The 27123-nt window shown below is 38.7% G+C and overlaps 1 protein-coding gene across 8 annotated transcripts in view; it reads right to left on the bottom strand.

The window, feature by feature from the left end:
• Nucleotides 1–27123, bottom strand: part of triob (trio Rho guanine nucleotide exchange factor b) — a 94254-nt gene that overhangs the window by 63424 nt on the left and 3707 nt on the right. For 3 of the 8 annotated variants that reach the window (XM_016668478.1, XM_016668702.1, XM_016668661.1), the window contains exons 1-6: nt 18970–19078; nt 8086–8160; nt 5757–5871; nt 2757–2949; nt 1413–1517; nt 802–1272 (exon numbers count right to left, since the gene is read on the bottom strand). In XM_016668478.1, the coding sequence (XP_016523964.1) occupies nt 802–1272; nt 1413–1517; nt 2757–2949; nt 5757–5871; nt 8086–8160; nt 18970–19063 (1053 nt within the window). In that variant the 5' untranslated portion in view covers nt 19064–19078. Of the gene's footprint in view, nt 1–801; nt 1273–1412; nt 1518–2756; nt 2950–3188; nt 3281–5756; nt 5872–8085; nt 8161–18184; nt 18267–18969; nt 19079–23357; nt 23404–27123 lie in introns of those variants that run through there. The other 5 variants (XM_016668732.1, XM_016668632.1, XM_016668556.1 and 2 more) reach the window with 4 other exon arrangements.

Raw genomic sequence — 27123 nt, 5'->3', positions numbered from 1 at the left:
AGAATGACCTGGAAGCTTGGAAATTGAATTATGCCCTGTCGAGCCCCAGAACAAAACCAAGCCCCTTCCCTAATTCAGTCACACTGGTTACATGTGTATTTTTTTCTTATTGAAAAGCATTTCTTTATTTTATAAACGGACAACTGATGGGATGTCCTGGTATTATTGCATCGGTCCAAGCCACGTTCTCCCAGAGTCTTTGGAATTTGCCAGTATGATTTCTAGGGACAAAAACTGTATTTCTCTGTCATTGGTGGAGTCCAACTCAGTCTGTCTCCATGATGCCCATTATGGTTAATAACCAAAAAGATGGTGCAACCAGGAAGTGACAAACATTCAATGGTTTTCTTAACTCCTTTATTTTTATTTTTTTACCATTTCAACAAACTGACTCATCGACATGTGGTTGTATTTCCTCTTGTAACCAAGTACTGCGAGGTTGCACATAGTCCCATGGATAAAACTTCAAAACTGTAATGTTAGCTTTGTTCACAGGATTATAAAGTTGTCTGAGAGGTTGTGTTGTAACCTTGAGCTACAAGAGTTTTGATAGTCTTCTTTCTGAGCCTTGCTTTATCTGGTCAATGTTCAGAAGGATACCAAAGTGCCATGATTCAATTGAACCGTTTTTAAGTAGAAGTGAAACTTTGATATATGTGTGTCTATATCTACATGGGGAATTGTGTGCAAAGCAGGTCAAAAATCCAAGGATTAACTAGATCATGTGTGTTTTATCTTCACCTAACATGCAGGAGACGTGAAACACTCCAACATGGACAAATTAAAGAAGAGCGCTCTGACCTTCTCAGCGTCCTGCTCAAAGAGCCGCAGCTGGAAACACTGGTCCAGTTTCAGCTTCCTCATGTGCCACAGCTGCTGGAGATTCTGCCGCGTCCCGTGGAGCTTATCCAACAACGCCGTCACTTTAGCAACCAGATTGTGCGCGTCTGCGTGTGCGTGAAGACCATGATGGTGGTCGTTGGAGTCTCCGCTGGCTCCAACGCCGCGGTTACTGTAACCCCCTTCACCGCCACCCCCGACCCCCGCAGTCTGTAGCTGTAGCCTCTGGAGCAGTCTTCGGCCCTGCGTATCAAGCTCCTCTATCGACGCCTTCGTAGCCCTCTTCTTGAGCGCGGCGTGCTCCTCCATGAGCCGCCGAGCCCCCTCCAGGTCCCGTGGGAGATCGCGCTGGGACAAGGTTTCCTGGAGCTCTTCGAGGCGTGCCAGCGCTCGCGCTGCGTCACTGGCAAAAGTCTCGAAGGAGAGACGCACCTGGGATGAAAGGGTCTAAGCTAGAAATTCAATTGTCCCACAGCAGGTTTTAGCTAATTATAAAAAAAAGTTTCAACCAATTATTAAATTAGCTCCACCACAAAACTTTAAATTAAATAGAAAAGAGAAAGCGTCAAAACCTCAATCCAGTCATCATGGTTGTACTCTAAGCTGCCGTCAAAGTCAGCCGTGAGCTGGGAAGGGTCAACAATCTTGGTCAGACCCTCCAAGGACACCATCACTGTCTGTGGGAGGGTTAGCAAGATAGAATAATTTAAAAAAAGGCATTAAATAGATGATGAATAAATCAAGGAAAATAAAGAAAACAATTAAGATAAAATAACATCTAAAAAAAAAAAAAAAGCACGGGAATTTAATTCTGTTTCTGCTCTAAACTTTTCAAAACATCACCCCTACATTAAATAAAGAATTTCAAGAAAAAATATGCAACTCTTTAGCTGAATTCTTCTGAATTGTTTAAAAAGGTATGCTGAAAAAGAAAAAAAATTGTGTTATCATTAATAAAAGTGAAACACAAGACTATAAACTAACAGGAAGCAAAAGCAGGAGGTGCTGGGTTCATTGGAGGAAGGTAGACATAATAAAAACACCTTTTAAATTGGCAGATTTTAAACTGGAGCTGAGGTCGGCTTTTGTTTTGAATGTCAACAGCCGCATCTATGAGAATATTCACATTAGTTACACTGTTACGAGGAAGGCGGATATCTGAACCTCTTCAAGGAAGTGCTTGTACGGTGATAAATAATAAAATGTGGGAAGAAAATTTCCTCTGCGTGAGTGCTTCTATAATTAATAGCAGTTTGTTTTATCACCCAGTAAACTAAAGGGCAGCTGGGATTTGCAGAGAAAACATCTTCCACTTCAGTAACGATCAGCAGCAGTTGTGAAAACTTAACAGGATTACACGTTGAGTCCGTCTTGATTATCTCCCTCTGGTCCTGAACTTTGCTGCCAATCCGAGAGAATTAAACCGACGGCGTCCTGTTCGGGTGTGGAGTATCACTGAGAGTACGTTGCAGGAAAAACTAAAATGGACCGCTTTGGAAGTATGTAAGTGAAGTTAGGATGAAATTCTTTGAATGTCCTATTTGTCCCGGTTCTGTGGCAACTGGGTCAGAACTAAATATACCAGCCACGCATGGCCACATGGGACAGAACACTGCCGCTGTCACAGTGCAGCAGTCCAATCTGAGCCAATCAGAGGGGCGGGGGAGCTGATTATTTTCAAATTAGACATGTTTTTTTATTTTTATTTTTTTTTTTTGGAATAAAATAAAAAACAAAACCATCATAGATGATAACTACAACTATATTTGGATAGAAATAATGAGTTTGAGAAATCCTACAAATGTTGTGTCCATAAAAGACAGTAATGACAAGTACTAAACCAGTTTGCAAAACTACTGCTGTGATTATTAGTGAAAAAGGATTGGTTTTGCTCTAAATGACAATGCATCACTCACCTCAAATTCAAACTTGGAGCTGCCAAAGTTGGTCCTCTGCTTCTGCCAGAAGTTGTCTGGCTTGATGATGAGGGCAACGTGGATGCAAGACGGGAAAGATTCCTGCAGGATCTTCAGCAGCGGTTTGATGCTGTCCCACTTAGAGCCACGCATGTCCACAATGACCGTGAAGCCATGTCGGGCCACCTCCTCGCTGAAGGACAGATTGCAAAATAAAGAGGCGAACTATCTTCTAAATTACCAAAATAAGACATATCACTATAGGGAATAAAAGAGTCAAAGGAGTTAATTAATATTATCCCAACAAAGATTTATTGTAGCAGCAAATATTAAAGCTAAGTGGTCCTGTCCTCCACCGCATCTGGAGAAGAAGAAGAAAAAAAAAAAGGCAGTTAAAAACATTTGAGCGTTGAAATTTCCACTGGTACTCACCGGGAGTCATGCTGCTGAACAAGCCCATAAAAGGTTATTTCTTAGCATTAAAGGCTATGCTCTAAATGTGTCTGGCTGTAACAGAGACAGGCGCAGGCCCTCCTGCTCTATCTCACTCTGACCTCACTCTGAAAACAGAGCATCGGCCAAATGGGGAGAGAAAACAGAGCAGAGAGAGAAGGGAGAGGAGAGAGAGACAGAGAGAGAGAGAGGGAGAGAGAAAGAGCTGACAGAGAAGAGGGGGGGAGATGAAGAAGAAAAACAGTGGCAGAGTTAGAGTAAGGGTAGAGGAAAAGGAATAAAACTGAGAAGGAAAATCTATCACTCCACTGAGTAACTACTACACCTCCATTCTTAAGCGGTGACTGAAGTCATCCAACTTAGTGAGCGACACGTTCTGATCAGTGATCAGCCTATATTTTCCTGATCCGCAACCCACCATAAGTAAGCGCTGCCAGGTTGCAGTCGTAACAATATTATTGGGACTGGAAGTTGACCGAGTATAGAAGCCTGTAGAAACTGAACTTGGTGTGAAGGCTGTTCATTCAGGCTGCAACAACAGAGAGAAGTCAGCAGCTGATGCAGCTTTGCTCCTGCAAAAGGATAGAGCTTATCGGTTCTATCCTTTTGAATATGGTGCAATGGTCCACGGACGTGCTGGGGAAGGAAATGCTGACCATCTTTTGGAAATCTCACAGAAAAGGTGAGGGCTCTGTAGCTCTGACTATCGGAAATACACAGGAACCCATGCTAATGGCTAACAGAAGATGCTAAAGAAAGCTTAAAATGTTAACTCTGTAATTATGTTTTTTATTAGTGATCATTTCTTGTAACGGCAGAGATGTGTAACACCTACTGCCCCCTCTCTCATGCACAGGGAGGCACCACTCTGCATTCGCAAAAAGTTACTTAAAACTGATCTCAGGAAGGCTTCGCAAGGCGCTTCTCTGGTAGTAGAGATAATAAGGAATCTGGGATATTATTCTTTCACTTTGAAAACAAATGGGAAATTTCCAACTAATTTATATCAAATTAAATAGAAAATATGATGCTAATTCTTTGGTCAGCTAATTAACTGATCCAATTATTTAATCACTGTTATCTGAAGGTTAGCTGAGAAATAAAACATCGCTGGTATATCTGCAAAGCTGACAGTCTTGCCTGTGTGTTGCAGAATATAGACACAGTGAAGAATTATTTAACAGAAAAGGCAAACAGAATAATCAGCCATCAAAAAGGCAGCATGTTTCTTTTATTTCTTTTGACTATTGATCACATGCACAAATGACTTTTTGGACTGTTGTGGTGGTGCAGCAGAATCTATGGCTCTGGTATTGTTTAATATCTTCCCCCCACCCCCGCTTCTTCAGTACACTTCGTTCAGATTTTAAAAATCCCTTAAAAGCAAACATTAAACCTGATTATGTACTAAGGAAGAAATTGGATATTTTGAATTAGTAGTGTTGGATAACAAATTTGTCTGAAACTATCAAAGCAGAAAATCAACAGAGCAAAGCTCAGTTAAAGTAGTCTGCAAGTTTTTGTACACCACTGTTCAAGCGAACACCGAACGGCTATCGTTTTGCCTCTGCCTCCTTAGAAAAGTCTTAGAACGCTAAACACCGTTTTTGCTGCAACTAATTTGAACCACCTCTCACCTCCAGACAAGTGTCGGAAATACCGAGGTGAGAAGCACTTAAAAGCACTCGACCTGCACAGCACTAGAAAGTGTGGCACTGAGAAGATCAGAGGCTGCAGAACAGAGGAGTGCAAACTGCAACTCCAAGCTAATCACAAGTGAGGCCAAACAGAACAGCCCGGAGCGATATGTTAAAGGTGCAGACTGAGCTGTATGAAAGTTCATAGTGCAGCTCTGAACATTATTCCTGTGGCTACATGCTTAAGGTTTTTAGATGCAAATCTTTGCGACAACAAAGCAAATGTGGGAGCGGGAGAGGATAAACCAGTACATGTGAAAAACTCAAATGTGAAAAAAACGTAGCTACGACACAATGCTGAATCGCTACCAGCTCCTTCCAAACATCAGCAGACTCAAAAGGAAGGGGTCAAAGAGGTCAGATCGACCAATTAAACCAGTATTTCTCTGAGCTGAGTCGTAATTAAAGACAGAAATTGAAAACACAGAGGGTAAGAACTTCAAGAATCTATACCAAAACCCTTCTGACTCTTTGCAGCATAAGGTTATCATTTAAACCAAGCAAGGTGGGAAAATCTAGCAGTGGATTATGTGTTGTGTGTGTGCGTGTGTGTGTGTGTGTGTGTGCGCGCGCGCAAGGGTCAAATCAAGGTGCTTCTTTCAGGAAAAGAAATTGCTGTGTCTTTAAAATCAGGCAACATTGTCAGTAAATAACATAAAATAAGTAGTTGACTTATTTGGAAGTCAAATAGCAACACAAGTTGTAACTGGAGTCACCAATCAAATCTTTGTAGCCATTTTCAATCTCCAGATGGAGGTTTGACCTGCACACACCAATTCCTGACTTTTCTTTAAGATCTGTTTCTTCAATTTATCTGCTATTTGTTCTCATGTCCACTCAAATATCTTACTTTGGAATAGTGGCCAGGTACGCAACGAGTCTGCGGAGGTCATCAGGTCTTATTCGGTCGTGGTTGCTCCGTGCTGGAAAAGTGAGAATTGGACCTCCACGTCTGTCTCTGCCACCTTCAAACACAACAAGAAAGAAAATCAGCAAATTACGTCAACTTTGATAATTAGACAAAATCCAGGGTCATCTCCGTTCTGAGAAACCTCAGGAACAAGAGCACAATTTCATGAAAGTTTGTTCTAAACTAAGTTAAACAGATCAACCAACTAACTTTGTATTGTATTCAAAGGCAGTTTTGCTAGTAAAGAAAAACACATTTAATTAAGTACATAAATATGAACTGACAGCTGAACTAAGCGCCAAAGTGATGGGAGATTACATTGTGTTTGTGTCTGAACCATCTGTTAATATGTCAGCAGTTAGTCATGGCCCCGATGAGTCAAACTAAAGGGTAAGGGTCATGATTACACAAACACAGCGTGATTAAAAACAGCCACAAATGATGCCAATACCATTTAAAAGTCAGTGTAAAATTAATCGACACTCCTATTGAAAAAAAAAAAAAACAGCCCAATCTTTCCCTTAAAATTGCTTAACTTTTTTCTTTTTAGAATTGACTGATGTTTTCTTCAGATGCATTCTTCTCACCAATCCTCTTTAGCATGCAAACTCATTAACAGCTAAAGGATTCTTAGCTGACATAACTAACCAATAAATGCTCGAACAGCACTTTAGGAAATCAGTGCTGAATAAAATGCTTAGCAATTTTACCAGTTTCTAATAAGCAAAGCCTACGGCAGAAACCGTAGCTTTGTCAATTGCAGCAAGTCACACAGTTTCTGAAGAAACACAGTTCAACACCATCATATTACCTCCACTGTGATTCCGACGCCCTTTCTAAAATGTTTTACATTTTCTTCATCAGACAAAATATTTTTTTAATCAAGATGACTTTTGGGGGGAAATAAAAGAGAGGGCGTTTTTCTTTTTTATCAGCAGTCATTTATGTGGAAACATTTTTTAGTTGTTGAATTTCAACACTGACCTTAACTAAGGGAAATGAGTCCTCCAGTTTTTTTGTTTTTAAAGATGCTTTTCTTTATTTTATTGCATCCTGGATGAATCATTGATCCACTTTTGGAGTAAATTTGGTAGGCCAGTGACTAAAGGCAAGGCCAGTCACTGTTCTATTTTTTTCTCCTTTTATGGATATTGACTATAACAATGGTTTGCTGGATTCCCAAAGTCTTAGAAATAACTTTGTTACACTTTCTAGAGAATTGTGTGTATCTTTGGTCACTTTTTTTTCTTTTTTTTTTCTTTTTAGATTGGGGCGTGATTATTTTCACAGAGATGTTACTAAGTTTGCCAGGCCTCTCTAAACATTTGTGACTTTAGGTTAATAAGTTCAGACAAGGTCCTGCTCTTAGTTACATGTGTCAACTTTCTTGAACAAGAAGCATCTGTTTGCTGGGTGGTGGACACCTGGATCAGCTAGATGCACAAATGACAGGGCACTGTCCCTTTAATTCATCCAACACAGAGGTTGGCTTCAGAGATCATGTGCATTGCCCCCGGGGCAACTTCTAAAAGTAGCACTTGGCACCATGATGTTCTGTGAAACAGTAATGAAATCAATTGTTTTAAATTAAAACTAAAGCAGCAGTGAAGGAAATGAATTAGTGTCTAAAACGAGTGGCAACTGAAGCAATGCCTCTCCAGTTGTCTAAAAAAATTATTAGGAAGCTCAATGTATTACTCAAGATCCTTGAAATAGGAGTTTAAAAAAAAGGCTTGGTGACCTAGTGGTACACCTAATCTGACCTGGCACTAATGCTGCTCTATTCACCAGCTAGGCTTAGCTTCAGCTTACTAAAACTAATTTAAAACTATAGAGATATTAGAACTAGCGTTAAAAGAAAATATATGGAAACCTGTGTTCTGTTAAAATCCACAACACACATTGTTCCAGTTATCTGATTAGTTTATTATGTTATTTTATTTTCTAAGTTTATTGTTGATAATATTTACTTTACCCTGTATTCGTAAGAAACATAAAATCAAAATAACATTTTATTTTAAAGCCATGAACGCTTACCTTATTAGATTCACTTAAATCTGAATGAAAATGTCACTTTTTGCAATTATTTCTATTGATTGTTCTACAAAACAAAACAAAACAAAACAAAAAAAAAAACATAAAAGGCAGAACTAAAGTGACTCCTCTAATTTATTCTGTAACGACAGACTTTTCACTAATCATTACGGCTAATGACAGATTAGAAAAAAAGGTGGTAACATGAAAATGGCATGAAGAAAGTGTAACTGACCTGAGAGAAAGGCAACCTTCTCCTTGAGGATAGGAAGCACATCAATCGCCTTCATATCCTCATTGCGATGAAACCCTGAAAAAGAAAAAAAAAATAGCAAAAAAAAAAAAAAAAAAAAAAAAAAGGTAAGTCATGATGATTCTCTTTGGGTTTGATTGCCTGTCAAGATTAATTCAATTTATACATCACAGCCTGAGGGGAGGTTGGATCTGCCCCAACAGAGAAGCTGTTTAATTATTATGTCATTTTATCAAATGGGCAATTTAAACCCAACAAAGTTAATGATTTGTTTAGTCTCTGTAATGAAGGTGACTCTGATCTGCTGAGAAATGTAATGGCTTCTATTTTTGTCCATTTTCCAAATACGTTTTCATTCTGTAGTTAAGAAGATTTTGTCATGACAACAATTAAAAAAGAGGAGGTGTGATAACATTTCACAGCCTCATTTGCGTTTGACAACAAAACTGCCAACAATAGTGTCAGACAACGATACGTATTGATCCCTGTGCAATAATGCAATACGCAGGAGATGGTGATAACACCAGAATGCAGGACATGTCAGTGGCCATATGGGTCCGGTCAAAGCTGCAAAACATAGTAGGTCAAGCAATAGTCTTTTGCTTTTGTTTCTACATGAAAGTTTTAGCTTAGCTCGGTGCCGATATGTTTCTGAGCCTGGCCTGAGTTTTGTTGTCGTATGCTGTTCAAATGTCAACCTCTCTGCCTCAACTGCTCAGCAGATGGCCCAAGGTTTACTGGAAGAAAGCAAAATGCAACAGCAAACCACAATCACACCAAAGGGTTCTCATCAACTACTTAGTAATTTGTGCCTGTCAGAGCAATCCTAAACTGGCAGTGTTCTTTTTTTTTCCAGTGTTGTATACTATTATTTTTATCTGATAGTTGTTGGTAACTGTGCATTTCTTTAGGTTTGCACAACTTAATAAAAAACTGGAGGGTGCAAATATGTGTGATAGTCTATAAAAAAAAGTAAATTAGTCAGGATAACAGAGAAAGTTTCTGCCAGTAAACCTATATTGGCATAAAAAGCTGACCCCACTGGCTCGTTTTTGTAACAAAATTAAGACTTGAAGTTGAAAGATGCACATTTTAAAGTTTCATTTTATGGACATACACAACTATCAAATTTATAAAACTGACAAAAAAAACCCAACCCTTTAACAAAGTAGAACTACTATGCTTATGTAAGCCGTTTTGAAGAAAATGGTGTACAATAATAATAAGAAATATGTAAATATGTATGAATATGTATGTTAAGTTTCCTTCTATCCTATTTGACTGTCATAATGTCAGTAAAATATATATATATATATATATATATATATATATATATACATGCCCGTTTTAAGATATTCTTAAGGATCCAAAAATGTAACACCACACAAAAGACATGAAAACAGATATTCAGCAGAAATAAAGAGATAAAGATCAGCGTAAATTCAAACTGATGTCATAGTTTTATTATAAATTAAATAAAATTAAGAAAACTTGTGCATTACAGCAGACAACTAAAACTACAGAAGGGAGTGACAGTCTTTCGACATAGCAACTGGAATCTCATTCTGGAGATCGTTCAGTAAATGTGTGGGATGTAAAACATCGTGGTCACATGAGATATAAAAAAAGTGAATTTCTATGCCACTCATATAAAATGTTTACCCTTTTCTAAATCTAAAAAAAAAAAACATAACATAATCCCAGAACAGCAGCGTTCAATGAACCATGATGGTGGAAGTATAATTATCAGCTAAACAACTGGGTCATTAATTTAAAGTAACAACAGTAGTAAACCATAAATAATTAATCTATAAATAGAAAGGCTACAAAAAAAAATAAAAATAAAACAGTAAGAAAACAAACAGTTACATAACCAAAAAGCTACTTTGACAATTTTTATATAAACATTGAATCACACAGACCACACTTACTGTAAAAATGAGCCAACTTCTCATCGGCTATTCATAATCAAATTTGTCAGAGATAAATAATCACTCTCTAAGTTTAAGCATTTTTAACCTTGCATCTACTAAAATTAGTTTATTTTACATGAAGAGTCTAATAAAACTATGACTGCCTCTTCCAGATTACAAATTAATTATAACAAAAGGTATGAAAGATAAGACAGATAAATTAAACAACTAAATGGTACAGTAAAGAGAACAAGATGGCAAGACAATGTAAATGGAAGATCAGCATCAAGAGAACAAGGGGAAAAATACAATCTGCAAAAATGAAAAATAAAAAAATAAAAAACATATAGGATGAGGAAACAGACTAAAGAACTACAGTTCACTCCTGGTGTTAGTGGCTTCCCTTTTTATTGATTTAAACTACAATTAGATGATCAGATCCAAGACAAAGCTCCACAGAGCGTTCGCTGCAGAAAAAGTTAAACAGACAAAAAATAAAAAATAAAACTCTCAAAAATAGCACAACCAGATGGGCCTAAGTACTGCGATGGTCAATCTATTAAAACAGGAAAAGCTGACTGCCTGTTTTATTCATTCAAACTTAAGAGTTTTTACAATCTCCCTCTGATTTTTTTTCTTTGAAAACTGCAGCACCTGTTTCGAATCCATTTATTTTCTTTTGTTCATGCACACGAAGACAAAGTAGGAACTCTACACTTTGTTTAAAAACAGGTGTGTGCGTGTGTGTGTGTGTGTGTGTGTGTGTGTGCGCGTGTCTGTGTGTGAGTGTGTGGAACATCTCCACCACAGGACAGAGAGAAATGCTCCTCTTTGAACTCCATGTCTGAGCACATGCGTGTTTCCTGTCAAGGGTGCCCAGACAGACGCATTCCTCACCTTGGTGGTTTATAGAAGATACCGGTTCCGGCAGGCAGCTGGTGCTGACCTCTGTTAAAGTGCTGCAGTTCTGCTTCTACTGTTTTTCTACACCTTTATGAACTCTACATCAGGCCAAATCTGGCAGAGAAACGGCACAGAAGAGCGAGCAACAGATGTGACTGTCACCCAACTTTTGCACTGTGTCCTGCGTGGACAGCAGTGCAGTTTGAAAAGCAGAAATAAGATGCTTCTAGATCAAAATGCCCAGTCGCTTGTGATGCCAATGCAGTAAAATAAACACATTCACACAATGCAGCTCATGATTTCAATCATGTTTATATGCAGCGACTTAGCATAGAATATTCTGTGGAAGTGGAAAAATTGCCAAGCCTGTTGTGATTCATGAAACTGCATCATTGTTTCTCACTTCAATGTTTACACAGGGGCACACTGTGTTTTGTTTTTTTTCCCTCCTACTGCACACAGGCCTTCAGTTACACATTGGCCAAGAACAAAATAAACCTGTTCAATTCCAGGTTCATAGCACACTCATAATAAGAGCAATCCATTTAACCGCTATTTGTGCACTTTGTCTTTTCATAGCAGGCAGAGTCCATACCGCGTCCGACCAAGAGATGTGTTTTTTGCAATGAACCTTCAAATGAACACATTTTAACAAATGAAGGAATTTGAGACAGACTTCTAAAAATAAGATTTCGGTGTGTCTTATTAAGCTATTTGGTTTCCTGGCAGAGACTTGACTATTAGGTCTGCTCCATACATTTTTAACAGGGTTGAGATTGGGGTGATTCGAGGAGCTGACATGCTTCATCCAAGATGGGTTTAGCAGTGTGCTGGATCACTGTGCCACAGGAACAACCAATTAGTGTTGGTTGTTCCTGTTTTTAACGGTTTTTAACCGTCTGTGGCGACACGTTTATTTGACGGGATGTGTGCATAAGACTGACATGACAGTCTTATAAGGTGTTATGTCTTAAAAGTGACATAACACCTGTCATGAACATGAAGGAGTCTTCATGAATGTTTAAGACTGCTGTTATGAAGTGTCATTCGGTACATAATCAAACTTATAATGCAAAGTTGACCATTTTGATGGACTTTTAAAACAAGTTTTAATGCAACTTCATGACAACAGTCATAATTATTCATGAAGAGTCCTTAATGTTCATCACAGAAGTTATGTCATGTTTATGACAGTGTCATGTCAGTCTTATGCTCAACCCGTCAAACGAAGTGTTACCCCGTCTGTTGATCTGAGGTGAAGCTGAGGAATTCGGAGGTTCGGCTTTTCTTTTCCTTGCCCTGCAGACGGTGTGCAATTCAGCATTACCACCAACAGCAACGCAGAGCTTTAGCATGATACTACCAACACCACTTCACATGTGATACAGGTTTCTTCCATTTTGAAGCTTCTACGTAACTCCACAGTTTTTGTCAGTATGGCCAAACAATTTTTTGTCCCATTTTATCATGAAACTTCTCTCTAAAGCTGTTTTTCCCTAAGTTGGTTTATGTTGCTGCTAAACAGGCTTGAGTGTGAACAGTGATCCCAATGTTCCAGAATTTCCCAATTTATGACACACTTGTGGTTTTGGTAATTACTTTGCTGTTCTTAAGACAATTGAAGCTGATTTAATTTAATCTGCAATGAACTCAAGCTTCTGCACCCATTTTTTTTTTTTTTTAGAAAGTATTTAAGTTGCGCTCGGTATCATCAGACCATCCTAAATAAATAATAGCAAAAACCTACTCAAAAGTATTGATTTTTGATTAGGGTGATGGGTGAACATCCATTTCTGCAGGACAAAAGATTTTACTGCAACTAAATGTAAAGTAAGTCAGGAAGTAGGGTTTGTAGACTCATGGGCTTTTTAGATATTCATGAATGCAGAGAGAAGCGTAGATGCAAACAAATATATTTACATGTGCATTTTAAGTTTTTGCACATTTAAGACATTTTTTTCTGATTAAAAGTACCCTTTTAAAACAACAAGGCAGGCATACTTTTTTTTTATCAAGGCCACATTAATGTATTAAAATATTTTCGTTTTTCTGTGTCTGATGTGATATTCTAACCTTAAATGTCAAATTTTCATTAGCAGGGAAGAGAAAGTTTGAAAACATTAGTGTGTATATTACTAAACTATATAGCGTGCTTTATTGAGTTTCTGAAGTAAGTTATTGTTTGAAATATTTTAATTTATTTAACCTTACTGTAAATGTACCCTAAAAATATTTTGCAAGTGTGACACACTCATATAGAACATTGCATTTACAACACCTATTTAGGTAGATGAAGACATTCAGATTGGAGAAATGAAAAAAAAATAAATAAACTTGGCATGAAGCATACCTAAGTAAATATTTATACTTGCAAGTACTAGAAAACTAGATGTACAGTCAAGATTAGTTAATTCTTAGTTTTCAATTTGCCTAATTTTGGTCAAACAGAGGTTAACGGCAGCCCTGCCCCTGAAATGACAATATCTATGTCACAGAGTGGAAGGGTACAAGACGCCTTGTTTGAAAACACAGGAGCAATATCTATATTTTGCACAGCAGAAAGAAAATGCAGTGTTTCTGCCAAGCTTGATTCAAAAGCCTGTGAGAGGATATATATTTTTGCAGCGGGAGTGGTGTGTATATTGTGCTTGTACTAGAAGTGCGGAAACCAGAGAAAGCAAGACATAGTGGTCATCATGCATTGTTTCTTGGCCATTGTGGTCTTTATAACTTTATGAGTTAAGTTATGCCCCAGACACATTGATTCAGGGAGTTTTTACTGCAAAGTCATTTTCCTCTGCCCTCTTCAGTCCAGCTTTGAAGCATCAGGGCCACAGGGATAAATCAACATTGCAAGCTTAAGAATCCTGGTTTTCTCACATTATCTGGCAAACTCCAAATTAATTTATAGAGGTTTTATCTGATTATATCAAACACAAGGCAGGGAAAAAAAATTGCCTACAAATCTGTAAAATGCATATTTTCATCTTTTTTCAAGGAAGTCCTGGCCAAGAGGCAGCAACAAATACAACACAAAAGAAAATGGCAAAACACGTCATTAAATTGCTCTCAAGAAATTCAGTGCAGGCAAACATTTAAAGTAGTTCAACAAGGTATTCACTCAGAAGCTCAAAATAAAATGCATACCAAAGTTATCAAGGTTTAGACTTTGAAAGCAACAAATCATTTCCTTCCACCGCTCAATCCATCACTGATTTGTGTTGAGGTAGTATATAACTTCAAATTCTTTCTCAGGCCCATGGCAATCTTGTAATTAAATAGTGACACCAAAACGTAGGAGCTACAAATGTTTATCTGTGACTGCCGTCCGTGGAGTTGAAATGCTCTACCTTGACTCACATGTGCTACATGCAGCTGTGCATCCCAGCATGCCTCACGATTCCAATCCTTTGGCACACAACACTGTAACTTTCAACTCAGACAAATTACAAGCTGACCGTGTCTGTGTTGTTGCAGAGCAGACGTTATTCAACTTGCAACACAACGGTGCTGAAGGGCTACAGTGCAGTTGGCTTGACTGCTTTCACAAATATATCAGTGTGAACATGAGAAACAGGATAACTGTGGAGCAAAACAATACGTCAACCCACAGTCACTACCACAGTGTCATTGTTTGCTACTTGAAGATCACAAAGGATTGCTTATGTGCCGTATTTAGTAGGTTATTTCAGTATATTTCAAGTGGTGTTCTCTTAATCTTGGTACCTTATAGAGATATTTGATTTGGCACTCCAAACTTTGACTCCAAAGTTTGGAGTGATGGGTGACAAAAAAACAAAGAGAAAAACGAGAAGAAAAAAAAAAAAAAAAGCTTTCCTCCACCAGTCGAGCATAATTGTTTAAACAACCATGAGATCTAATTTTCTCCTCAATCCAATTTCCAAGTTTCCATCTATCAAGCTGTATTCCTTTTCACATCGTTGCTTTCCTCTCCCTTTCTCCCTTCTCACACATAAAGACACACATGTGTCGGCGTGTCTGCTTCCTGCTCCCACAGCAGAGGCACGTCTAGCGCCCGCTCGTCCACTCCTGCCCGTCTCTGTGACCTTCGTCCAGGGCTGGCATGGGGCCGGGGGACTGTGGTGAGCTCAACTTTCATCATGTTTCTCATATTGTTGCTGTTACAGTGTGGCTTACAGCAAAAATAACACTTTGCTCTTACCGCAAGTCCCTCGACCTGAACTTAACCCCTGAGCAGAGCACAAAAAAAGGAGAGCGGGGAGAAAAGAAAAAAAAAAAAAGGAGAAAAGGCAATGAATAAGTTATAACGAATGAAAACGGTGGAAACAAAAACCATCCTTTTTGTGGTGCAGCTCTCACGCTGGGCTTAAATGCTCGGTGTGCAGAGTGGTGCCTCCAGATAAAACAATGCTGTGTTTGACTCATCAATTTTGTATTTAAGTGTAATTAGGTGTGCTTAAAATGACCATAAAAAGTGAAGACTTCACATCAAATTCGCTCTCACAGCTGAATATGAAGCACCTTTCCTACAAAAAAAAATCAATTCTATTTATTAACTTCGCCAACCTATTGGAGCAAACTGTGCTAACCAAAAGACAAATGGCCTACATATGATCCTTGACCAAGATGTGGAATGCATTAATAACTCATATCAGACAACATAATAACCAATCCCTGGGGATGGTGATGCGGACAATGCATTTCTCAATCTATATAAATCCCACAGATTAACAGCTCTCTCCATGAGACACTCATCCTTCAAAAGAAGGGCAGAGCGGGTCTGCGGGTCACTTCTGAACTGTGTGGCCGCACACTGTAAAAGCAATGCAGTTGGGCATAAACAATGTTCACTATCAGGGGGCCTTGTGCGAGCCAGTGAATGCGCATGTGATGATGGGTTCACTGAGCTCTCTGTGAAACCAGAGAAGGGCACGGCCAGAGTTTCTAAAGTCTATAATGAACCACTGTGGTCACATCTGTGCTCTTACAATAGCGCAGTGACACACGGTGCACAAAACCTGGATGTAGTCTTGTTAGAAACCCGCTGTGTGTCAGAAGACGAGCCATGTAATTTTGTTTCATATGTAGTCAGTTTATGTGTAAAGTGCATCTCAAGATTTTGTGTACGCCACTTGAAGGTACACCTGTTCCTCTGACGGTTTCATTGAGAATAATAAACTCAATGTGCAGCTTACAAATTTCTTTGTTTTCATTAGTCATCTCATCTCTATTCCCTTTTCGCTGAGCTGAATAGTTTGGCTGTAAAAATTCTTAAAGTTTCCCTCGACCTCACTACTGGTAACCCACCATAGCAGCTGCCAGCACTTTCTTGTACTCGACAAAAACTAATGCTGGCAAATCTTAGTCCCAGTAGTCTCGGCTTTCAGAACTCGGAAGAAAAAAATGCCTCTGCAATTTGAATTACATAATAAACAGGCAAGTATGGGATGTGAATGGGAGGAATGGGATCCCAATCACATGTTTTGTTTGCTTAGTTGGTCTAGTTAGTTTTGTATTGCAATCAACACTAAATCAAGAATGATGTCGAACTACAACTACTACTACTACTACTAATAATAATAATAATAATAATAATAACTTTGTCCTCTGACATAAGAAAAATACCTATGTTTTCCATTGACAAAGTGTAAATCTGCTTTCAATACACAATATTACAAAAACTGGCTTTTCCACAGTTTGGAAAAGACACTGTAAACCATGGTTTACCAGAAAACCAGAAAACTCTCAAACTCTTAATGTGTTGCAACAAAGTTTTCAACCTCAGCTTGGCAGACAACATACTGGAAATGTTGACAGCCTTCAGGAAATCAGCTCAGATGCTCCTTATTGTGATCAATAAAATGTTGGCGAAGCTATGAAAGCGAATAAAACCCTGGAAAAATTAAACCAGTCTTTGACTCATACTTTGTTGAAAAAAACCTTTGATAGCCATGGGAATTATTAATTCCAAACATATCAGAAGACACATCAGGAATCGGAGCCCCCTTTTTTTTGTTTTTTTGCCAAAACTGTTGGAAAGCGGAACATCTCTTCACACCACTACATTTGTTTTTACAAGTTGGTTTTGGAAGAGCAAAAGGATTTTAGCGATTGCTATAATTACATAACCTTGGACGGACTACAAATCTCTGTTTGTGGAAGGTGAACCCGTTCTGATGTTGCATGCACTACCTGCCTAATTTGTCTTTCTTCACAGGCACTTCTAGGTCGCACCTGTGCTTAAGACTGAAGCCAGCTGTCCTGTTTACCCTGCCTCAGCAGCACCTGGCAGTGATGTACTGGCTAGCAGGCTGTAGTAAGCCATACAAAGTGTTGCAGAAACAAGTTGCTTTTTATATTCCTCCCTTCACATTTGGTAAAGACATGATGGACTGCAAAAGCCTTGCTAACATGTAACATGTAGAAACAGACTACTGCATCAAAACAGCATAATATCTACTGCATAAAATAACAGAAGCTGCACCAATACAAAATAGGAAAGAGTACAGCATTTTGATAGTAAGACTGGCATGCTATGTTAATAATATTGGTTTTGGGCCCACCCAACAACTTTGATGGAAAAGATTGAAAACCGTTCTAAAAACGTAACATTTTGCTGCATCACATGATCATCACATTCTTCTGAAATGCTTCTGAGACAATGCTGTTACAAAAACTGCAATATATCACCTCATACTGAGATCTAAAAATTGTGTTTTGTATTTTGGTTTCTCAAAAAATTCAATTAAACAGCTCACATAGAAGAGTATTAATTATATTAACCACATAAAAGCAAAAGCCATGAATTGCTCTTAGTGACATGTGCACAGAGGAGAGCTACTTCTTAATAAACATCTGTTTGAAGTTATTTCCAAAAATCACCACAGTGATTAAATTCAACATAAGTTGTGCAAAGGTCTGCCCACAAATAAAAAAAAAAGTGCATTAACCACTTCAAGAATTTTCCACACAGCATCTGTGATTCATCGGGTATTTTAATTCAACATAAGTTGCGCAAAGGTCTGCCCACAAATTTTAAAAAAAGTGCTTTTAACCCATGAAATAATTTAGTATATTCAAAGTTCTCAGTGCAAGTAATGAATGATTAATTTGATTCCTTCTTCTTCCCTCCAACAGTTTTCACGATTCGAAGAAACTGGATCAGCTGCATGTGCAAAGCAATAAATGGAACTTGCAAAAGTTATTATTAAAATCTTATTATTACTAAATATTATTAAAAAACAACCCTAAAAAAACACGAGAAAAAAAAATAAACATCCTACCTGATAGTCTGATCAGGGTTTTCCCTGCCTGGGCATACTGCCAGCTGTGGTTGTCCAGCAGTGCCATTGTAAACTAAAACCCTCCATAAACTGGCCCAATCAGCAACAGTCTAACCAACATCCTACAGATGTTTACAGGCGGTTTTGCACTCCTTTTTCTAGCTTCCCCACTATACATTTCGCTTTGCAGCACACAGGCAAATGAACAGTGGCTGAGACATAGACTGGTCAACGCCCTACCACACACTGAGCTACAGAAGGCTAAAGGGCCTGCCAGCTCCTTTTTGCCATCTCCTACTGGCTTTTCTTTGCCTTGTCCCCCTGATGTCACTAACCCCTCCCCAAAACAAGATTAAGTATCAGGCACTGCACTGAATTTAAACCGTTCTCCCCTCCAAGTGTGCTTGGCTATTTACTGACAGGAGAGGGGAAAAAAATCTAAGCTTGCAAAACATTTGCGGCTAATGTATTAGTCTGTGAACAAGCTTTGATAATGACTGCTTGTAATCTCTCTTGTATTAAGAATCTTTCACTGGACTCAGTTATGAATTTCTTAGCATTTTCAAGTGTGCTTCATGGCATTTCAAGGCCATAGACATCCAACGATTAAGTCCTAGATTTTATTGTATTAACTGATTGTTTCTTGGAGGTGGTGTTAGAAGAAGTTAAATACAGTATACAATTAAATATACAAGATGAACATAAACCAGAAACAAGCTAGCACATACTGAAACATATCGACAGCTAACTATCAACTATTTCTTTCTAAAGGATGCATTACCTACCAGTTTTGCTTGCAGACTGCAAGGCCAGCCTTCCCTTCCTTTCCCTAAGAAATCCCATGTAGTGCAAACGGAACAACAAGGTCAGAGCAGCCATGTTTTGTGTTATCAATCCCAATCCAAACAGCCAAAGGATGCTCCAAAAGTTGCACACCAACTAGTTCCAAAGGTGCACAAGAAATGCTTTACTTTTCCCAAGGTTTTAGCATTTTCGGAATTACTAAAGGCAAATCAGACGCACTGCATCTCAACTGTGGTCTTCTTGTACTATCGCAGGGCATCGAAGCTGACAGCCTGCAGCCTCATGTGACTGTGAGATCACACAGTTTGTACGTGTATTATAAAAGGCCAGGTCATGAATGTCATGGCTGATCCTGTTGGAAAAAAATAACTGGGAAGGATTGTCACCTCTTAGAAAGTGAGACAGGGTAAGCAGCAACGCATGAGCGAGCGTAAAATAGGTCACACCATTCGAGCTGTAAATATACGTGACTACAATGACCTTCCAGATATGTAGTTTAAATACATATGTAAAGCCAGGAATGACATCATCCTCAACTTAATTGTTTTTCACGCTGCATTTAGAAACATTCGTTAGATTTGCTAATTGTTTGCTAATTGTTGTCCAATACAAACCAATAACATCGTATTTTGTAATTTTACGTATTTAACTACCAAACCAACAAGATAACTGCACAGTACTATAATTGCGAAGGATTTACTTTTATATGAACTGTCAGAAGTGCAAATAAACTGTATAAATGTACCAACTACTCCCTTTTATAAGCATAGTAGCCACAATAAATTATAAAGTCTAGACTAGTTAGGAACCTCCAAGTTTTCAAGCCAGATGTCCAAATTCAAGAGTTTTGACCTCTCAGCACAGAAGGAATGCAACATCAGAAAAGAAGAACGGATTCACGTAAAGTCTAAGATCATCCACACACAAAAACATTGAGATGAACAACGTCCTACTCTACTTCATACCTTTATAGCATAAAAAAAGTCAAACTTCATGAACATTACCAACAGGACAATGGACTTCTTTCCAGTCAAACAATGGCGCTTGCTGTTACCTCAAAAACAGTGTAAACCATGTAATGGTTTCTGCAGCAGAAAAGCTGAATGGGAGACTCTGACTGAGGCATAAAGGCCTTTTTCAGTGCTGAGCAACCATGGGCATCTGTCTCCCCATCGCAGTGTGCAATATAAACTCACTGTGCAGCCAGCTGAACTGCATCAACTCATCAATGAAGCAGAGCCGAGGATGCTTTGTACGGCTGTGGGAACGACCAATCAGCAACCCGCTTTGGACCAAAGCCCCTTACTGTCCTGCTGTGCAACGAAACCAAACCAATAAACCAGAAAACACCGAATGACACTTTCGAAGCTAGGGAAACTAATAGACGGGTGAATGCCTCTGTGATCCACTGTGTTACTAAGCTGCTCAGGAGAGAAAGAGGACAGAAAAGGAAGGGGGAAAAAGAAAGAAATTGAACATGGATGTGACAAAACGGTTTTGGCTGGGTGTTATTCATGAAACACAAGTGTCCCTAAATCCGATTTGGATTTCAGGAGAGTATGGTCGACGGTTTGAGAGCAGTAAATAAAATTTTTAGGCAGATAAAAATGCTGAACATCTGCATTCTTAATATCAAGAAAAATACCTAAGCATGCCTGACGATGCAAGGAAAAGTCATACTGACACTGCAGACCACAAAGCTAAGAAAGGAATCACAATGTGGTACGTAAGGAAGCCTCAGTGCATCTCAGGTAAAACACAAAACCTTTGAGCTTTAGTTATTATGTTACAGGTAAGACTTACACCCAGTGGTGGGCTGTCAGAGCCCTAGAAAATTGAAAAGAAAAAGTGTGAAATGTTTTAATTATATTTAAATTTAAAACTCACCTACACAATAGATCCTACAAACTGTTCAGCCAAAACTGGGAAAGAAAATGTGATGATGTTAATAAAAAAAAAGACTTAATATTCCATGTATTACTTTATGTTCTTTATCTTCATGAAGTTAAAATGGAGACACTGAAGCACAGCGAGTGTGTGATTGTGTGCACCAGCAGGGTCACCAAATGTGGAAAATCAGCCACCATGTTCAGGAGCTCAGCAATGAGAGTTTGGTCCCAGAGGATCATAATGTGGTGCAAAACACGTTGTAGCTCTCACATTATTGTTTAACGGAGCTCGTTTGTGTGGCTTTCTCTGTGACAGCTTACAGGGACATTTTAAGATAAATGTACACATCACTGACCCCACAAAGTGTTCACCGCTACCCAGGTTCTGTTTTTTTTTTTCCTTTTTTTTTTTTTTTTTTGCCCCTCCTTACTTTGCCTTTCATTCAAAACATTCTTCTCTGGTCATTTCCTGATTACAGTCTCCTTGTTTCTGTTGTCAACTTCCCTCCATGGAACTCCATTGTGTTGTGAATAGTTTTGCACTAGACTTGTCCACAACAAAGACCAATGTCCTGCTGAGTAAACACATGGCAGACAGCAAGCTACACATCCAATGCTCGTCTCCGTGACAGGAGCCAAGCACTTCACTGTTGTCACAGCTCTAAAAACAACTGGTTTTTAAAAACAGCACGCTATGAGATTATCTGATGGAACATCTGACCGGCCTGCACGAGTAACCACATGCACGTGCATGCAAATACTCCCTGAGAGGGGCCGGTGGTCATTCAGAGAAGAATTGTATTCCTCTGCTCAAAATTACAATCCACAGAGCCAGACGAACATCATACAGGGGCACATGAACTGCACTGGCAGACGAGTGCTTACAATTTTGCAGCTGATTTACACCAGCATTCCTACAGAGGAAAATATTTCACACTAATTCGGGCATTTGAGGAGCTCTACATCTAATCCTATCCAGCTATTTTCATATTTTTGCTCTGGCTCCCGGTAGTCTCAGTCTCAAACTATCCCAAAAGGAGAAAGATTCGAGGCCAAAAGATAAAGAAAAACAATCGGAGCTGCAACTTTGGGGCTTTAAAACCACATAGAGCTGCCAGCGGAACCAGGACTCCACCCTGACAGCACACACACAGGATACAGTGTGCATCCATGTTGTATTTCCTGTTTTTATCTGCATCATATTCTCACAGAAAAAAAAACAACTACACATGGCACAAATGGGCATGATTAGGAAAGAGAAAATTAATCCCACAACAACATATTTTCTAACATCTGAGGAAAACTATGGGACTGTTGTCTTACTCTTTCAACTTTTTCTTCTAATTTTAAGGTTATTATACTTTTTCAAAGTATAATAACCTCATGTTAAAATACCACAATATCATAGTTCCTGCACAGAAAACATAAGCCAAAATTATATTCTGGATACAGACGAGCACAAATCCAGAGTCACTACAGCCCTTTCGCTGGCATCTTGCTAACAGGACTAAATCAAACCAAATTAAAAATATTACAGAATGAATGAGCAATTTCCAAACCACAACTTTCAGAATTGTGGTACCAAGTAACCCATGTTACTTGGTAGAGTCAGAAATTTTGAAATACAGTAAAAGTTACCATAACATAATCCAATATTTACTTCAAGAGTAGACTATGTCATACAAATTTATTAAAGAAAACATTCCCAACATTCCTGACCTTCATATTTCCATCACCGTGCTCCTGGAAAATCAATACTGACAAGACAATTAAAAAAAGAAATGCTGACGGGTCACTACACTCGATTTCAGACTTAAATTCCTTTCTATTGAGGGTCAGGATGTATATTAGAAGCTAAATAAAATTTCTTTATCTACAATAAGTGTAATGTAGCGTAGTGATGACTAATATTGATAGCTTTTAGATTGGTATTTTACACATTTAAGAACTTGAATGATGGATAAGCAAACTTTAAACATTAGGTGTTTGCCTGTAACCAGATGTGCTGCAACATCTGGTTCCTGTTCAGCTAAACTTACATAGGATAGCTCCGAAGCTCTTCTTCAGCTTTATACAATATAATTCATCGCCAGGGGTCTAGACTCCAGCTTCATCTTCCAATCTTTAGATCTTTGTTCTTTAATCTCTTGCCTGGTATAATATTTCAGTTCAGGAATACATGACAAAACATGCCAATTATTTTGTCTTTTATGTGTGAAACAATTTATGCAATCCCGACCACTTCACAGATCTTCTGTCTTACATCTTTGACGGTTACACCCCCTTTCCATGTAAACACGGATCGTAGCAGCAGAAGAGGTAAGACCGCATGAGTCACATGCGCTTAATAGTTAGCCTGCAAACCTCTGAAATCTAACTTTAGAGCTGTGTTTTTGCCGCCAAGCGTATTAACAAAAACAAAGCAGCCTAAAAATCGCATTTCGTTTCGCTGTGGGACTCTGTAAACACGTCTTACTTACAGGGGGGAGCAGATAGGATCTGGATGGACATGTCCTCAGCCTGTTTACTCCCTTTAACCACTTAAAGAGCCAGAGAGAAAAAGAGCCGCACGCCAGCAGAGGGGATGCCATCCATAAAGGAACTTCAATGAAAAAGTTACCCGTCTAAGAAAATCCCTCTTTTATGGCTTATACCTCTCCAATTCCTTTATGATCAGCTCCGCTCTGAATTATCTGTTTGATTCAGAGAGCATTTGCCAATCATTCTTATGTACCGTGTTCCAGTGCAAGAGGTCAGTCAAATCAATAAGTAGCAAAAGCAGAAACTGCCAGCATCAGATCCACTTGACGTGCATGCATTTCTAAACTGAGTTGTGGATTTCCCTCGAAACGCATTGCTGGCACAGATCAAGACATCTGGAGTTTTGCGGTCATCGACACGTAAAATAAAATTTGAATCACTGATCCATTTGCACAGATGCAGTGAAAAAAAAAAAAAAGCATATTCCAGTGTCGCTAATTTCAATGAATAAAAATAACTCCTCAGCAGCACAGTAATCAAGACCTGCAAACGCATCCGCTGGCTAGCGTAGATCTGGCATTACAGTGGCATCCCCCCCTGCTCCTGGAGCAGCCAAGCATCCTTTATATTCCTCAAGTCAAGGAGCAGCTAGCAAGAGCACACGAACACAACACATCCCCCTTCGCCCCGTCCCTGACTCTCTGCCCCTCCCCTGTCAGCCCCGCTCAGAAGAGCGATTGGCCAATATGCATGGGAGAGGCTGATGGCAATTGGATGCAGGAGAGAGTGGAACCTCGTTTTTCTATGCATCAGTGCTCCCAAGAAAAAGAGCATGATCTGAGAGGAAGAGGACAAAGATGATGATGATGATGATGATGATGATGATGATGATGTGGGGAAAAAGGGATGCCACAAGGGTTTGAGGGGGAGGGCACATAACAATAAATTACGCTGTCGTGCTAACCTTTATTTGTCAAAAGGCTGTCGACACAGCATCAATAATAGATCATGACCGTTGCACTGATGCCAGATCTTGCAGGAAAAAAAGCGCATTCAGAAAGAAGGAGAGAATGTAATGTTGACAGAAGAGAAACTCTACATGACTTCGGGGGTAAATTCAGTGTACGGCAGATGGAGCTTATTAGCAGATGGTGGCGTATTTATACGTCTAATGCGCTTGTTTGTGTGGATGTCATGGGGAACGGATCTGAATTCTAATCAGGGAAGAGAAAAAAAAAATCTACTGGTGAATTTGATCAATGACGTTTTGGTGGGGGTGCAGACATGTGATTATAGACATAGTTTGGTCTTATCTCCTATATCGCTTTACAGATTGAAAAAAAAAAAACATTTTAGGTGTGCAGGAAAATATCATGACTTGTGCTCTGTGTTCTCATAATAGCTAAATACATTCAGCATGATAGAGTTTTTTATTTACTATATTAACATTTTGCATTATGATTATTATTGTGCACATTCATCATGGATATTGATATCCTTACTTACAGTTTTGTTCAAAGGTGTGAAAAATATGGAAATAATATGGCAATCATTATTGCATTTTAGAAAATAGCATTACTCGATTTTCCTGCAGTTGTCATGTTTTACTTGTTTATTTATAACAAGTTTTAGACAAAGTGCCCAACATTTATACAACAACTTGTACAACCACAGATTGTGCAAGATGTTTAAGTTACATTTAATGTATACTACTTAATTTGTATAATTTCAAATTAAAACCAATTAGTTTTAATTATTAATTAGTAAACAATTCTGGATGTTTGTGGTTCCATTTACTATTTTAGAAGAATGCACGGACCTGTGTAATTAAGAAGAAATAACACTAGTTATTTATTAGTTATTAGTTATTTTTAAAAGGTAAAAAGAGTGCTCACATCATATCCAGCTGAAATTTAGTGTAGCCATTTGTCACCAACAGCATCAAAAATCCAGATTCGTTTTATTTCTAAACTCTACATCCAAAAACAACAAGTTTACAAAAAGTGCTGAACAAATGAAAATAAATAAAAGATAAAAAGCAAAGCCACACGGAAAATAAACATCCAAGAGACATTTAAAAGATTTTTAAAAAGTAGAGGATGTCCAAATATAAGTACATCTAACACATTGGGTAAAGTAATCCAAATACAAATCCATTGATAAGTTCACTTTAAATAAGTAATTGCGGCTGTCAGGATGTATTGTATCTATTAAAACTGTGAATTACTTTATCCTTAGCACTCATGCTTAATGCTGCACTCACATGAGTGATCCAATGAAAGTTGCCTGTGCAAACACACAGCAAAAAAAGCACACAAAGTCAGGATCCTCTGTAGTGTAAACAACATTCATAGGAGCTCACACAGGTGCTTAAAGGCAGATGTGTGTAAACAGCCCTCTGTGGACAATACTAGGATGGACACTGCTTGTATATCCTTCACGCTTCCTTGCAAGTTAGATGACAGCAACGCTATTTTTATTTTTTTTTTTTTCTACAAGCAAGTTCAAATAAAGTTCAACCAAACAATTTGTATTTGTCTTAATAAAATTGAGGATTTGACCATTACATTAAAATACAACATCTTCAGTTTGGGTGTTAGGACTTTAAATATAACCTATGAAGAATTTTATTGTGTTCAGATTATTTGTTCTGTCGGTTCTTTTTTAACAAAGGTGGAAATTTCACTTGCAAAACACTTATGTATCATTGACTAGCTCTGATTTGTGACAGACAGTGCATCAAGTGGCATCGTATTTACTTTTTAAGTTGATTTCACAGGGACAAGTATACATACTATAGAACTTATAGCCATGACTACTTTTCAGTGTCAGTCCTGGGAAAGGCCTTTACATAAACAACTGCTAAAACCCACAAATAAACACAACTAACAAGAGCCAAATATCCTTCATGGTAAATTAGTAGTGATCACAAATCTGACTTTTTCTCGAACACTTTTAAGTTCAGAATGTGCAAGTTAGATTTTGAAGAAAATTGTAAATTCCTATCAGCCAGAAACAGCCTGATATGTCTGTATTACAGTAGTTTTACGTGTTTACCACTTACTGGGATAAGAAGAAACAGAACACATCAAAATAAAAGACATGAACTTGAAAAGTGAACTAACTTAATTCACAATAAACAGCTTCCGCAAACACATACACACACACACACCATCAAGCCTCATCTTCACCATCCAGGCCTCTGCAGGGGGACGATTTCAAAAAACAGAAATCCAATGAACTCAGAGGAAACCACTTCTTCCGCTGCTTAGAGCACCGTGTGTGCACGCACGCGCGCGCGTGTCTGTGTTTGTTTGTGTGTGTCAGGGAGAGAAAGAGTAAAAGAGAGAGACAGACTGAGGGAGCATGCCTGGCTGCTTGTCTACCCGCGGTGCACATGGTTAGCATTCAAAGCCCAGTTCAATAGGAACCACACAGTGAGCTCAGTGTGGGCAGGGATGAGAGACTGAGCTCACTGCTGAATTAAACTGAACAGAAACATATGGCGGAGACGAGAGGAAAGCAGTGCAGAGGAGGAGACCACTCAATCTCCCCCCTCTGTGCTGAAAAAGTTATCTTCACTTTCAGCTGGCGAGGCAAATTCCCATTTAATTCACCATACCAAGCATGCTTATATCCCTTTAGTACAACAGGAGATCAGAATGATCCTGACTGAACAGCCAGTTGGCTACTGTGGCAGATTATCTTGGATTGAGATCCAGAGCATAACTGGGGGACAGTCCAACTGTTTACTCTGAGCACGCT

This window comes from Poecilia formosa, unplaced genomic scaffold (assembly GCF_000485575.1).
Source record: "Poecilia formosa unplaced genomic scaffold, Poecilia_formosa-5.1.2 Scaffold0, whole genome shotgun sequence".
Taxonomy (NCBI): domain Eukaryota; kingdom Metazoa; phylum Chordata; class Actinopteri; order Cyprinodontiformes; family Poeciliidae; genus Poecilia; species Poecilia formosa.
This window is presented reverse-complemented; position numbering and strand designations above follow the sequence as displayed.